General features: G+C 34.8%; 1 protein-coding gene and 1 long non-coding RNA gene across 7 annotated transcripts in view; one reads left to right on the top strand and one right to left on the bottom strand.

Annotated features, from left to right (window-relative positions):
* The window catches only part of LOC119068231 (disks large 1 tumor suppressor protein), a 97,303-nt gene extending 84,264 nt beyond the window's left edge, over positions 1–13,039 (bottom strand). For 4 of the 6 annotated variants that reach the window (XM_037171740.1, XM_037171742.1, XM_037171741.1 and 1 more), the window contains exons 1-2: positions 4,887–5,079; positions 4,675–4,806 (exon numbers count right to left, since the gene is read on the bottom strand). In XM_037171740.1, coding sequence (XP_037027635.1) covers positions 4,675–4,806; positions 4,887–5,064 — 310 coding nt within the window. In that variant the 5' untranslated portion in view covers positions 5,065–5,079. Of the gene's footprint in view, positions 1–4,674; positions 4,807–4,886; positions 5,080–12,193 lie in introns of those variants that run through there. The other 2 variants (XM_037171744.1, XM_037171745.1) reach the window with 1 other exon arrangement.
* Positions 13,040–14,765: 1,726 nt separating this feature from the next.
* Positions 14,766–15,804, top strand: LOC119068268. The gene is made up of 3 exons (XR_005086118.1): positions 14,766–14,881; positions 15,451–15,604; positions 15,663–15,804. It is a non-coding gene; the product is annotated as an uncharacterized LOC119068268 (long non-coding RNA).
* The last annotated feature ends 1,084 nt before the right edge of the window (positions 15,805–16,888 follow it).

Below are 16,888 nucleotides of genomic sequence, written 5' to 3'. Positions count from 1 at the left end.
GGTCCTTTGGAAACAGGAACTTGTGGGACTTGCAATAAAACAACTTTCTACGAGAATGAATGTTCTGTATTAAATATTGACTTGTTCCCTTGTACCGCCATCGATTGGCAATGAATTGAATAATCGTAAATCTAACCGAACCAAATATAATGAGACCACAGTGTGGAGAATAAACTTTCGGCAGTGATGCCTTAATTATTACCTGAACATGGTTTGAGAGAAAGTCAGTGAATCAATGTTACCACGAAAAAGAAAGCGTTTCAGCTGATTCAATGTTAACTTAATCCCACAATTCATTGGGTCGTGATTTGTCGAAGAGCTTTGAACGAATCACGATATTGGTCTCGACCAATTAGTATGTATTTAGCATTATACCGGCTGAACATGAAAAATTGATGTCGTCATCCAGCTATTATTTGTAGCAAAAAGTTTAATATTTTCCTCAAGTGAAGAAAAACATGCAAACCATTTACACAGCTGCTAATTTAACGGAACCTCATGTAGAATGCATACAACAACAGTTAGACTTTTAATGAAGGATTTTACCATAAAATTTTGCGGAAATATAATTCACCATTTACTCTTGGGGGTTCCATAATAATAATATAACATGAAAAGCATGTGTGCTGTCGACGCAATCAACCGACGATAGTCTACACAAAAGCAACAATTTTTGTATGAGCTATTCATAGTAAGAACTAAAATTCAAAGTAAATGCAATTGCAGTTTCTAATATGGTTGGGGTCGCTGTTATGCGATTCTCCCACTTTTCTAGGTCACAGCACGTTGCCAATGTTATTGAAGTAATATATTTATTAGTGCCAGGACGGGACATATTTGCTTAATGGATGTGCTGAAGTATACGAATGACATGTCATTTCACGAAATAAAAATTCATTTTACATTTTTGCATGGAAAATATGACGGCTAAAAATAAAATCTCAATGAAACAAGCATTCATACGATAATATGTGTACCATGCAAATCGAAACGTTAAAAAAAAGTTAGTCAATCGCAGTGAACATGAACCAGTCATTAAAATTTAACTATTTCATAAATAAGAGTCAGTCGGAGAATAGTTATTTATTAAGAACTGTTTATATACACAGAGTCAAGTGTCTTTTATTTTATAGAAAAAATACGATGAGATCCATAATGTGATTGTGAAATCCTGCCGATAAATCTTCTTTTACTTATATAGGTGGAAATGACTATATCTATTCACACAGTAATCCAACAGTAATCATGGGCCACAAATAAAAAACCAAAAGAAAAATGGGAACCAAAGTAGCTATAATTCAATCGGACGGCCTTTAATTTATAATCCTCTCTAGGTCACAACACAATTAAATTTAACCGATCCATGCGCAAACTGTGCGATATTTTTAGTTTCTGCGAAATTGTTTTCACATTTTTCGAACCAAGACATGCTATTCAATACCATTTAAAATTTATAGCCATACAACTATTAACAAAAACAGAGCAATAAGTGGATTGTAATGATTTTGTAATTTGCCCGCAAAAGTAAAGTCCTTCGAATGGTTGTTAAATTCTATAAAATCCTTCGAATGATTGTTAACTTGTGTATGGTCATGGGCTATTTTTGGGATAACGTTTTCCCTTTATTTCTCAATTTTTCTTACATTTTTACATTGCTTACACCTCACCTAACTCACTCGAACCTTAAACAGGTCGTCCGCACTCGAAATCTCTCTTAGTTTGTCTCGACAGAAATTTAAATTATTTTATTGACTACCTCATGCGAAAATTGACCATTACATAGCAGTATGCAGTTTGCGAAAATGATCCATTACATGAAAAAAAAACTCGGTTCTTTTTATGTATCTTTTCAATAATCAACTTTCGCATAGAGCAGGCAATAATCCGGAATAAATTCATTAATTCGGAAACAACTTTGCGATATTTACAATCTTCCTCGTGTGTTTTTGAGGAACTTGCTTCGGTAACTGCTTTTCGACAAGTATAGTTAGTCAGTAGAGAAATGATAACAAATGGCGCTGCGCTGCCAAAGCCGGTGAGGTGGCAGCAATGAATAATTTTCGCAGCATCCAATGTGATCTACTACTCACGTGAGGCAAACGGTACGATGGGCTTCCATAACGTATAAATGACTGAAATTCGGTCGCCCTTCCCACAAAGCTCATGTAAACGGATACAACAATGTTGTATTACAACATAATTGCGGTCAAAGCATCTCCCCCTCGACTCGAATGTCTCAATAATTCGTATCTATAATCTTCTATTGCAACTTTCGTATACACCTGCGTCCGATTTTTGTTCAACCCCTTACCCTATATCGTTTGATGCCATTTATGAACGACACCATGTTGATTTTCAGTTTCGGTAAAAACTTTGTCTACAATTTATTCGCAAAAAGTGCACATTTTACGAATGCAAATCCTATAAGCTTTTAAGATTTTACTAACTCCTGCCTGATTCCTGCCATAATCTTTTGGTTTTATTTTTGAATTCAATACGTTTGTGCCATAAAGATAATGCATTTCTATCCCACTATCAATATCCTACATCAGCTTTATGTATGATTTGTTCGTAAAATAACAAACAGAATTTTAACGAAATTGATTTTTAGAGTTCCCTATTCTGTACACTGCAAAAAATGGGAAAAGTTGAATATCTATGTAGTGTAATTGTTCCTTTATTCAGAAAAAGGGTTTGCCTTGAAGGGTGTAGATAAGGTAATAAATGACCTCTTAAAAACCTCTCCCGTTATCAACACGCATACGATTAATTGATGGGTTTCCTTATAATCACACGAATATTGTTCTTAAAGATACAACTACTTTTGGCAGCCTTAGAATATCTTTAAACTTTTTTTTTTGTTACATCAGCAAAATTGCTCTTAGTAACATCTGATGTATGTAATTCTATGTTGACCGAATAAAATACTAATCACAAAAATTACCACAACCGTACACGTGCCAATATAATGTCCACGATTTTATAGTGAGCAAACGAATTTATATCAGAACTACAATACACCGGTTCAAACATCCTCTCATTTTCAAAATGCCAAAGACTATATGTCTTGGTTGGAGTGTTGTCTCATACATTCTAATAAATGTCGCTTGTTCTAGCTCCACAATCTATTTCAATTAATTTGAGATTATACTAGCACCCAAATATGAACGGGAATCGACCATACGACGTTAAGCCACTGTGAATGGTTTGCATTGAGATGCTTTCTAGTCAAGAGTATATACCTATGAAACCGTTATTTCATTAATAAACAAGTAAATCAAACAATTGACAGTCGTTAATACTTTGCTTGATCCGCTTTTATTATTCTGCATCAAAAACACAATGGTTACACGTTCTTATACAAGCAAGAAATTTGTGTATTTACTAACAAATTACCTCGGACATAAATTTCAGAATTGTTCTTTTTGTGGACGAACTCACTTCGGGGCTACAACTCGCGAAATTGTCTAAAATCTACCGTCCACCACAGATACGTAAATAACTATTGATTTTTCTGTTTATTTTGTCCTTACTTCTCAATCTGAAGATTTATACCACACTCAATGGACCTTTAAACAACAAGACTCCTAAATAGTTGTTTACGCATTTGTTGTGGGCGGTAGACCTTAGACAATTTTGCGAGTTGCAGTACGAAAACAGTCCTTTGCATGACAAGGGATAAAAAGAAGAAAAGTAGTTTTCGTATGTATAACCCATGAAAGTGAGACTTTTCATTTTTATCCTAAATTATGTGATGGAATTTTACATGCTTTTGAGCATAAAGTACTCCAACGTCGTTTAAGAAAAACGTTGTTCCAAACAATGCTAAAAGGCTTTTTTAGCGAATACGATTCCAGAACTCGCCTCCGACACATACTGGAAACCTCTCATTCGCTAATAAAGCCCTTCAGCATTTGTTAGGAAAATAACCATAACATACCTAGGGTTGCAATAAGCCATTTTCGACCCTAGGGAAAACATAATTATGTAAAACTTAGTAATATTGTCCCGCGACTTGAAAAGGATTATTACAAATTCGATGATCTAGTGTCAACGTTCGCATTTAAAGAGAGAAGTTGCGAAAAATCGATTTTGAGAATGACTTTGTCAAAACGAAGTCAATAAGTCGTACGATTTTTTTACTGACCGCGAACCGCCCATAACAATAAATGGTGTGAAATATTTCCGGTTTTCGTTATGGTGAATGTTGTCCCCTGAACGAACGTAAATTATCACGTGAATGGCTGATTATATTTTTAGTACATTGCAAAGTGTATGCTTAGAGACGACTCTTGCTAGACATATGTATGCCATGTCTAAGTTAAATGGTGAGATTTGCTTTGAGACAGTTCTTCAAATCGAATGTTACATATCATTGCGGTCTTTTTCTTTGCAAACCGTTAAATTACTCTTCCTTCCATTAGAATTGTTACATATAGTAGAACATCGTTGTCGTCATAATTTACGTAATTTGTGGCCGTATGGGTGCTGACCAAAGTTTCAATTATTTCAGCAGTCCCCAAATCATAAATCATTAAGTAACACCGAGAGTAATGCAAAATTTGTTGAAAATAACCAAAGACTCTCGTTACCATTCGATGAATGGTCGAAATAGCAACAAAATTTTCATTACAAAACTTAAAACAGTTTTCTCTTCAATTCATTTCCACTTACCTAATAATGCTTGAAATAATCGCGATTTAAATATTCGTATAACTCGTTCAATAGCGATACGCAACGCACGGTCTTGCGGAGCTGAAAGGCGGGAATGATAATCCTCTAAAAGTTCTAATGCACGATGGGCTTCTGCAAATGAAACAAAACAACAATCACTAAAAAATTTCGTTTTTAAATTAAACTTCAACTTAAATTAATGCGAAATTTACGTGCAAAATTTCTGTCTAATTTTAAACACTTGGGACAAAGTAAGGTTTGAGTAGATTTATGATTCACCGAAATTTGCTTTCCGTCCGCTAAAACATTATCTTTAATTAAATGCACTAAAAACTGGCAAAACACTATAATCGTCGACGATAAATCGGAATTTATTTGAAAATTGATCATATTCTCAGCTCACAAACATTAAGGCAACGCTTTAAGTCACTCTCAATATATCGTTTAGCCGGGATCAATATTTATTAGTGTCTGCCAATACGAAAATTAAATTTAAAGTGATACACCAGCACTTACAATAATGAAATACCCCAACAATAGCAAATGTGGCGGATATATCGGATAAAGATTTTGGAGGAAGATTCTGACAGTTCACAATACATTTGCTTTGAATGTTATATATAAGCAACTTCCCATCAATCTCTTACAGACGAGTGCAAAATAATGGTGTGAAAGGAAATCATTTATCTGGTATACTCTCACACGTGAATTGGCTTATCTTGTCGTTATTTTGGTACTTATTAGTTGGCACTGTGACGCTTCCTGCATCAGTAAGATTACGTTAACAGAACAAGAAGGAGAAAAAAATACTTTTGAAAATTGCATAATAACCGATTGTTTAGTCTAAATTTAGACGATACCGCGACTTAAAATACATTATTATGTATTCCGTTTGTCATGTCTACACACAGAGATCATGAGTCAAACACCATACAGCTCAAATAACATCATCTCTGGACCTCACCCAATAAACACGAAGTGGAATTATGTAGAGAATGTGCAGTGCATCGCATTCACATCGAGATATTCATTGCACTGTTATGTGTCTAGATAGAAAATCCGAACACGTCACAGAAATATGTGTTTAACATTTTGGAACGGAGGCTTTGGAAAAGCAGTAAGATGTTATACCAGTCGCCGATGAAATGTGGAAAATAAATCCTTGTAAATCGTTGAAAAATGCTTTAAAGTCTTGAAAGACTTATTGAATTGAGATTTTAAATTTCTTTAGACAGCTCCTATGAAGACAGCTTAAAATAAAGATTGAAAAAGTTTCTAAACGAATGTGCAGGAACGATCGAGTATCAAAAGGTCGCTCTGTTCTTTTAATAGCGGCTTTTATTTTGTCAGAACTGTTGTGGTACACTGATCAGAGTCAATAATTGTTAATCTGCGTTCATTGTAATAATGTAATGTAATAACGCATAAATCTTTGAATAGATTTTCCATTGACTTGAACTGTTAGGTAAAAACTTCTATAAACCCGCAGAAAACTGATTTGTTCCATATTCCCATATACGTCGTTTTACCAACGACAGGCGTATCGCAACCCAATCACTAAATCTGTTACTTCATTTGATATAAAAGTAGCGCCTAGTGTTCGATACATAATCTATTACTTCTCAATATTTTTACCGTACATTTCGCAATGATAGGCAGCACTAGCCAGATCTCATCGCTCTTGTCGTGGTTATCGGTAGCAGATAAATGGCTTCTGAAAGAGTGCGGTTATTTTAAGGGTCTTCTTCGCTTTATAAATATTGAATTCCTATTAAGATGACGTAGGCAGGGTCAAGCAAATATGCCCGGATTTCGAAATTAGACCCATACGAGATGCTTATGTATTTAAAAGACCTTATGTAAGTGATGAATGGAGTTTGAAACACATGCTAACAGCAAATCGTTTGTTTTATACTTATAATGACAAGAGAAGTCACCGGTCCGGAACATGTTGTGAGTGAATCTTATAACTCGTATATCTCGTATGTCAGATAAAGAATTGGTCCCAAAGGGAAGGTTATGGAGTTTTACGAATAGACTTTTCTCACCAAAAGGTATCTCTACGGGATTTCTTAATCACTAAGAATACGTATAGACGTACGGTGCTAACCGCATCAAATCGGCTACAGTTTTAGCTTAAAGACATAATTCCCAAATATTACGCCTCAGGTTACCTTCAACGGCGAGGTGTTTCATTCGAAACCAGAATACGAACAAGTGAATGGGTTGTTTTTACGGTTTTCGTTTGAATTATTACTTTAACCTATTTATAGAAGTTGTACAGATTCAGAGATGATCTCATTAAAGCGAAACTATTTCTCAGGATCGAATTTCCCGTCAGAAAATGTAATACGATACATTCAACCACATCCCACGTATAAAATCTATTTATTTCTCCCTCTGACAAATTAGTGCTTTGTCAGACTAAACATATAAATGCTAGGTTCGTATATGTGAACATATTTTCTTGAAATTAAATTACCTTACCATGGCAAATATTAATTCAAATGTTGGATTTGCTGGTAAATGCATAAAAACGTGGTGGACGGTTATTCTATCATATATACAAATGTGGTATTATTTGGCTGATTATTAAAAAGTGAACTGAACACATCGTCGTTTTGATCATCACTAATGTCATGGTTGTTAATTGAGAAATAAATTTTAATTGCACAAGTACTCGGATTAAGCTTCTACGTACAGCAACTGTATTATCAAAACTGATAGTTTCTAGTTCCATTTGTTTCAACTGTGCTCCATATAATATTTGTTTGTCTCTTTTCTTGTGGCTTCATTTTTCCAACTAAGAACATGTGGCATCGCTTTTTTTAATCGGCAACGGCTCGGTTAGCTCACATCGACCTTTGGTATTTTTTTCTTACCAGTTTAGAGAACCACAATGTATTGTCTATGGTAGCAGACTCGAAAGAAAATTCTTCCAAAATTTTCCAATCAATTTTACGCCTACGAAAATTCCTGGAAGTTTCACATGAGAACGCGTTGGTTAGAGTGAAAAAAGATATTTCCATCCCTACAATGCTAACACGTCCAGTACGCGAAACTTAGATGAATTTTGTAGGCGCAAATTGGAGTCTGCTAAAATAGACAATATTTTGTGGAACTCTGAACTACAAAGAAAAAAATAGTACCACCACTTGTTGGTACATCATCAAGCAATGGTCAGTCCCGTGATAAACCTGTTAGACTCTTTTTTAATAGCATCCTGGATTCTTCTGACTTCCGTCCACAAGAAGACGAAACAATATTTCAAAACGAAATTTCGTTCGTCATGACATGTTTGTCAATTCTATTTGATTCTTACAATTGTTATGTACCGTCCGTGGACTAACGATCTCAATTGTGTCTTGACACGGTGTTAACTCATTTTAAGCAAAATATTCAGCATTTTGCAATACCGTGATTTTTACACTAAAATCGATTTCGAGCTGCAACTCCAGCTACTAAATCTTATTTAATTTGAAAAATAGAATTTTCTGCTTTTATACTGTATTCTGAACATTTATTAAGGGTGAGAATACTTCAAAAACTCCACAAAGAGTTTAATCTTCTCTCTCTCCCCTTCAGAAGTTTTTTTTCGCAATTTTCAGCAAATTTATAATTCTTACATACGGGACTCACTCCGAGGAATTGACAGAAGAAAAAAATTAGAGTTTCGTCCAACACATTGGAGTCATATTTATACTCAATGCCTGAACTACTCGGTGGTCTTGTATTTTAAAAGCTGAATAAATAAACCACATCAACGAGTGTATTGTCTCAACTTGTGGTAGAGAGTCACCATCGTAAAGTACATAATTAATAAATAAGAAACAGAAATAAATAAATCCGATCCGAGACTTGAGAGTTACAATATCAATTACGTATCTCCGTTTTTATTAATGATTCTATTTCATGATAAAGATCTGTTGTTAAACGATCGATAAACAAGTCGTAAGGAAATGAAATCTAATCAAATTTCGGTTTTTAAAATAAAACATTTTGTTCGAAACGAATACCGATGCAGATTGAAAGATATACAATAACAAGACGACGTTTAACCGCCTTTAAGACGTTTAGCCAGTGAACCATGGATATGTTCGGTGAGGATGTTGGTAGCGAGTGTGTGTTTGCTGTATGTACCACATCGTTAGATGTGTCGTCATATACGAACTTGTTATTACTAAAAATTGTAAATTACGTCGAGTGTGTACGTTCGTAATGTTATTTTCATATCACTTTCAGACGAGTTGTGTTCAAATTGTGAAGTGAATGTCAATTGGGCGTGAACAATTCAAAATTGATTGTGCGATTTTAATATTGAAGAGTCCGTTGTCACATCGAATTTATGTCCAGTGTTGTTGTTGAATCATAGGGAACGATTCAATAGAGCCATATTGCGTTAGATTGGACACGGTGCTCTGAGTATGGAACACATCTCGGTTTGTATCTACTTCAACTATAATTCCGCGGCATACGGGTACAATACAATAGGGCGTTGGGACGACATACTAGTTTACCCGGTTTACCCTGAAAACTACAAAAGCGCCATCCTTGTTCTGAAAACTACAAAGGGGCCATCTTGACTTTCATAACCTAAATTTAGGTGAATATCGTCAAGAGAAAAATATCAAGGTAAATATAGTTAGGAGGCAATGCCATTCAGACGCGCCGCCGCCTAGCACATAAGTTCGATGCCAGTGACATCTTTATCCTCACTATATTTACCTTGAAAAATATTTACACAGCACAGGCGAGGGGCGGATAAACTAGAAAATCCTTAGAAAATTATTGAAAGTCCTTGCAGTACGTTTGTCAACAAAATTTACAAATATCCGCCACAGGCCCAACGGATGAAAAACTTGGATAAATACAATTCAGATTTGATGTGAAATTTATATCGTCGATGTAAGTATTACGCGAAAATGCAGGAGAGATAAGAGAGATTGGAGGTGAATAAGGAGCCCGGGGAGCGTCATACTTCTTAGACTAAATGGACTAAATTGAAGTCCAAGAAATGTGGCACCTGTCGAAGTTACCAAGATTTTCTGTGTAACATTTGTGCTTACCAGGGGTAGGGTAGTCTCGCACACCATACAAATTCTGGTGTGCGAGACTCACCTCTAAGTGGTGAATTATGATTTTTTGTTACATGCTGTAAAAGGGCGCATACTATGATTCGCGTGTGCGAACCCTCGACGTCGAGAAATATTGTTTGAGCTGTCGGTACGTGCCACAGTCTGTGCACCTTCTAACTAATTCATTTAGGAATATTTGTTTTTGATACAAATTTCTTATATTTAGAATTCAATATTTAGTTGAACCACAATCACATTGCGTTCTTAGTTACAATGAAATGACAAATAACAATGCTATTACTAATTCAATGCCAAGTTTACCGCACGCGTCATGTTTGGTCATGTAAATTGAATAGTAAATTATGTTTATTATTATAGGGCCTATTTATTAATAGATAAAAAATATTCGATTGATCGAAATCGGTGGCGTTTCGGAACTATTTTTACTGAAACGTATAGGCCACAAGCCCACTCATTGATTATTTTTATTCTTTTGTTTTATTTTGACCGTTTAATGTTCAGCTGAAGAATCATAATGCATTGCTTTCAACAGAGACAAAAGTATTGTAATCAATGATGAAAAGAACTAATTAGATTTACAAAAAAAAAATCTTTTCCTTCATTTAGTATATAAACGAAGAATTCCTCAACATTAAGATGAAATATTTATCAAAATTAGATCCATCCAAAACGAGGTGAGCGGTAAACTGCACCTAAAACATACTTATCAAAATGTTTATGTAAAAGACTACGGAAAATCAAGGATCTGAAAATATTGGTCAGTGACGTGCATATTCAGTCATTTTTTCCATAGGTTGACAGTTGGATTCCGTAGATCATTCAATATCCAGTAATTTTGGAATGTGCATGATACTGTCCCCTTTTTCCGAGCTTCTTCGGCCACTCAACTTATCAACTATCTTTGAATGGAAATCGGAAGGTCGGATTGAGTGCGAAGCTGGATATAACAACAAACAAATGAAGTAAAAGATTTGAAATCAACATATTGAGAATACTTTGATCAAGTAGAAATAGATGATAGTAGAACTTCTGCCATTGCTTGCTGTCTGTGAAATGTTAACATATATTGAAAATAATCTAAGATGCCTCTGTGGCTTAACTACGTTCCGTCAGTGCATCACAGACCAAGCAACGGTTTAAGATTTTTCTAAATTTTTTTGTTTTAGGTTTTATTGTATCATAAAATTCCTGCCGATAAGTATTAAGTTGCCAGTGAAATGGAAGGAAAGTGGAATTCAGAAATCAGGAGTTTTTGATTATTATTTCTTTAAAAGAGATTGAGAGTCTCATGAGTGTAAAGATCATCCATTTAGTATAGTGTCAAAGACTGTCAGTTCAATGTCTCCCTGAACACCTTGTTCCTTTAAGGTTGTTTCAAAAGTCATCTCTGGCTTCAACTCTCTGTTGTTACTTGTTTTCCCCTACACAATCATTAACGAGACACTAAGGAGAAAGAAAATCTTTTCATTCACCACTCAAGCCATTGACACCACTTCAATGAACAACATATTTACCTAAACCACATCGATACTTTCCCAGAAACGTTTTCTTCGTAAGAAATCAACCACGAGATATTCAATTTCACGCGAATCGTTTAACGCAGAGATGGCAGAAATAAAGAAACAAACACTGTGCGATATGAGTGTACAATGTCGTCCGAAGTATACTATAAGAATGTGTCGTATTTACAATTTTCAAAACCACATGCAAAACTCGTGAAATAAAATCGAAATAAACCACTGCAAAATACCACGCTAAACGGTGCATTCTTTTCTTGCTGGATTTACACGAAAATCCTTTTTTGTTTTTCTGTTGTTGGTTACATCATAGCCACTTAATATGGCACACACACACCAACCATTATATCCCGGAAACATGAACTAAATTCCCGACTAAATTGAATAGCTCACCGAGAAAATGTAAAATTTTTCTTTGACAAAATTGAATATAAGACGAACCGAAACATTAAATGCTCGTTTTGTAATGATTAAATGTGGCAAAATAATATTCTCCCGCCTGGAAAATGTCTTTTCCATTGGACGCAAAGTTTTGTCTTTACGGGTGAATATGTGGGTGGAGGTTGTAGATGACTTACATATTACATTTTTGAAGTAAACAAAATGAGCGGAAATAATATGAAATCCGAAAACTGATTGTAATTATTGTATCGAAATGTTGGTATATTATCCATCGAAATGTTAAATGAGTGGACACGGATCGAACATTGTTCCGTCATCTAACATGTTTGCTCCGAACAATTTCAAAATTTGACTCAAAATTTCGATAAATGTTTGTGCACCATATAGAATCAATGGAAATACCAGATCGAAATACCACAGGAACGGAACAGTATATACTTTATTGTGTCGGTATAAATAGAGCATGGATTTTAAAAAAATGTGATCTATAAAGAGGTCACATACCTTGTTTTTTGACGGGCATTTTCTCCGTATATTTCTCTTGCGATTCGGATGACTTAAAGAACCACACTCGCAAAATGAACAGAAGGAAATAAGAAAAACGAAGAACAATCACACACACGTCACAATATTATTTTTCTTTTATCTTATTGGAACTGTACGTAAACTAACATTTTATTCAGTCAAAATAAGATATTAAACAAAACACACGAAACACACACTCGATTTTCCAATATTTTTTTTTTTGGTTCGATTTGCCCCGACCACTTTTATAGATTTTTCATCCGTTTCAGATGGTGTGTATGATTAAAAACAACAAAAATCAATGACGGCATATAACGAAAAGGAAAAGAGAAATTGAGAATAGTTTTTCGGTTTAATTAGACGTTTCACTAGTAACAAATTTTTATCAGAAGATTTTTCTGCCTTTTTTTGGTTTTATTTTATCCTTTGTTTTCGTTTAGTTTTCCTTTCGAAATATTTCCTTTTTGATGAATTTTACTTTTTGGCATTTAATTGGCCTTTGTTATCAAATTCGTATGAAAAACATAGAATTTTCCCGTTTTTTTTAATTAAATAAAAATCACTGCGTCCATCAGTGAACCAACGGAACAACGATGTAAAATTGCATTACACAAATTCGACAAGAAAACTCCAAAACACAAATGCATTATTTGGCACTTCGCTAAATTGGATTATAATTGAAAGTCTTTTTTCTAGTTGGTTTAACGTTTTGTGTGTGACATACACAGCGACAGGTAAAGTAAAATTTATTCAAAAATTATTTCTTCTTCTTTTTGAGGAAAATGGAAAAGTTTTTTTTGGTGTGCTATAACAAATTGCACAGGCACAATCGAAAACGAAGACTACGAACAATTTCCAATCGAAAATGAGACGATTCTCTCTCAATCTCTCCTATCGCGCCCGTCTCTCGCGTCGACTTGGGGACCGTACACAAAGGACGGACGCCAATAGAGTAGGTGGAGGAAAGTCTAGCCAGAGTTGTATAAATTTCAATCATAACTCCTTATCAAATTCTTCATCTCATCTAATTTTACGTTAGTCACTTTGTACGTCACACTTCAATTGTCTTTAAAATCACGGTACTGATCAATTAAATATAAATAATCACTTGGTAGATTTCGTCTCATCAAACCTTCGTTATGTGTGGTCTCCTGTCTGAGATTTTGAACGTCCTTTCGATAAATGAACGAACGCCTTTCGATAATAATAAAAATAAGGCGAAAAGTAGATATCACACACTGGAATGGAAGTCTAGTAAAAGAAAGCAGACAAAATTTGGTGGACGTCCTTTGTGTACAGTCCCTTATGTATGTGACGTCATTATTCGACGGAAAACAAACACGCTTACATTCACATACCGTTTATTATACATCATCCTTACCATACCATTAGCCACCCAGTATCTTTTCAATTTGATAACCCAGTATACGATATAGCGTATAATACTCTCTTCGGCCATGGATGGATATAACAGACTCACACACACATACACACCAGCGCACATTTTATATTCTAATACAGAATTTTAGTGTTGCCGTATTTGCTCGGCGGCATATCACTATATCCACTATATACATAAACACTAAAAAAATGTGTTCTACTTTGAGTTTGAGCTTGTTCACTCTATTTGATGTTTTCTTCATTAGTTTTTCGTCTTTTGATTTTGTATTTCTTTTGTTCGAGATCTATGAATTCTTGTGGATTTTTTCAATGGAACTTGTGTTTCGCTTTTCCTTATAACTGTAGTAAATTCTAGCTTGACCGAAAGCATGCTTCTCCTCTTCATTATGTTTCTTTTTTAATAATTAACGAAACAGGACATTATATATTGAAGATTGTGCGGTATTAGTCAAGGAGAGCTCATCAACTCATCGTTTGCGTAATAGTTATCCATCGAGTGATATATGCTTATTTAAGCACTAGACGCGTACATTGTCATTCGAGACCGTTGGTACATGTGCCTAAGACCAGTATCAAACTGGCCATACTCTGAATAATTCGAGCGATTCCCAAAGGGCTTTTTGAATTTCTATGGAAAATTAAATTTCGGGCCTTCTACGAATGAGTTGTATGTGGCCCTACCTAAAACATGCATTTATCACCAACGTTTTTCTAAAAAAAGCAACGGAAGTCTTACTTATCGCAACTGGAGTTAAGCAAAAAACATTCGGTGGCATTTGAGAGCCTATGTACAGGTTACATCTTTTTATCAATATTAACTATCGAATAGACAGACTGTTTCGAGCTCTTAAGCCACGGTTGGAATTCTCCAATACTTGTCAATTGTTGTTACATACCTTCTTCACTAGACAACAGAGCAATCTTACCTTTGAAAAATTTGCTAGTCTTTGCCCCAATGCCCCAGCCCTTACTTAACGTTCGAAACATTCAGTTGGCTTTAAGTAATAGACTGAATGGTAGCTGGTAGTTGCTTTCTCGATGTTATACGCAGGCGCTACGCAGACTATTTTTAAATGTGGTTGAATTTTGTCTTCTGGGTATCCATATTTATTCAGTGTAGTTGTCATGAATTCGTATGGGAAGTATGGGAACGTCATATTATGTCAGCGGTGAAAAACATGTATTGTATACAATGTAAACAACATTGAAAAATATCCACCGGAAAGAAAATCTAAAATGAAAATTTATTGGAATGGCGTTAAATGAGTAAGTTGTCGACAATATAATAAATTTCTAATTCGAAGACTGACACAGGTTTGCAATACCAGTGTATTACTGCTAGAGACTTTATGTTATTATTTTGGATTTGATAATACCAAACAACTAGTCATAATATTGACTATTTTTCAAAAACTCGTCGACTCAGTTGGTGGGTTTCATAGGTTCCTCTAAAAATCATTTTTCCGGCCGAATTAAAACAGCTCTAAATGATTTATGTTTCCGCTATGCTCACTTTAACTTAAATATTAATCGACAGCTTAAAATACTTAAAGTTCAAGAATTTGTTAAGATTCCTGAGTTTATTTTTCTAAAGAAACCGCAGGCTCTTAGCAAATCAAACTTCAGGCTTTTCCGGGAGGGAGCAAATCGAATGGACTCCCCTTACGGTTTTCTTACATGATTACCGCATGTGCATTTTATTTGAATTCAAACAAGAAAATACCAAAAATGAGTAATTACCCTTTTGACCGTACGTACTACGTATATCATTTGCTTTTCTTCGGCATTTCTATACGTGGGTACTGAAATAATTTAAAAAATATATATATTTTTAGAATCGAACTGTTCATGACTGAAATTGAACAGTAGGCACAGAGGAGACTCTCCTCAGGAGAGGGAAACTAATAATTGACGGCAAGTAACCCTTGATGACGACACCTCAATGTATTTATAATCTGAATGCCTCCGAATCTTGAGCGGGCTATTGAAGTAAGTTATTCCTTTTGTAAGAGTCTATTGACGTATTAATTGAGCACTATAACTGTAGGAAGTCGACTGCAATGAACCAACGGAACAATTGCACTGGTGCTTACTAACGCGAAGAAGAAAAATCAAATAACGAGAGCTATTATAACTCTTATTAAAATGCAATATGGAATGAAATTATGGAATTCTCTTGGTAATAAAATGATGAAAAATAAATCCAAGAAATTTTCTCTTAAGACACAATTCAATGAACGTAATTCAAGAGAACCAAGATACACATATAAAAAGGTAAAGGACTACTTATCACAAGATATCAATTGAATTTATGCCACTGTTATAAAAGCCGCTATCGTGGAGTTCGCGAAGAAGATGACATTGCGAAATGAAACTCACAATCTTTGAGGACAACAAATCATTCTATGTAGTAGAGCGAACATCCATCATGTCCTTTCTATGAACTCATACGTTGAATGGTATACAGTATCCAGTATAAGTTCAGTGAGAAAATTTGGCGAAAATAGAAAATCGTCCGGGTGGGAACGCCTGGCTGAAAAGCAATAATTGAGGTAAAATGCGGAAATTGTTGGAATAAAAGAAAAGATCGTGAGAGGTTGCGGGAACAAACAACACATACACTGAAAAATTTCTGTTCCTAGTTGGAAGTTGTTGTTTTTTTTTGAAGATTAGACAATCCTATGCGTTTCTGGCAAAGACGTAACGTCATACCTTTGGCAGAAACTCATCTCGTATATCTATTTAACAGAAGGATTTTATAGCCTAGCTTTCTTCTCATATGCAAAACTGATGTAGCGTCATCACCTCTTGCGATATCAGTGGTTTTTGGAAGAGAACGGTTCATACCTTTTTTCTATGACGAACGTATCAGTCGAAATTCATTTTTAATTGGCTTGTAATTAAACAGAGCATCTCAAAATATAATTTGTGAAATGAAAATAAAAATTGATCGCGAAAAATTAACAATTATTCATTTATTGCTGTCATTTCTTATTTTAGAATTATTATCGGTTCAAAAACTCCCATTTTTAAATTCTATTTTCCAATTCAACAATCTAATCAAATTATGGACCACATATTACACAGAAACCTCTTAACAGTGGAGGGAGTGACACCAAACCTTTACTTACAAAAGTATTGATATCAGAATATTTGACGCTTACAACTCGGATATGCAAGAAACTTTTTTTTTAAACCAATTGGAAGATGATTTCGGATCCATTACTGAAGTTTTTTTTTCGTTTCATGCTTTTGTTTCACTGTATGCACTTC

This window comes from Bradysia coprophila (genome assembly GCF_014529535.1).
Source record: "Bradysia coprophila strain Holo2 chromosome X unlocalized genomic scaffold, BU_Bcop_v1 contig_173, whole genome shotgun sequence".
Classification (NCBI taxonomy): domain Eukaryota; kingdom Metazoa; phylum Arthropoda; class Insecta; order Diptera; family Sciaridae; genus Bradysia; species Bradysia coprophila.
The sequence above is the reverse complement of the archived record's forward strand: the minus strand, read 5'-3'. Positions and strand labels throughout refer to the sequence as shown.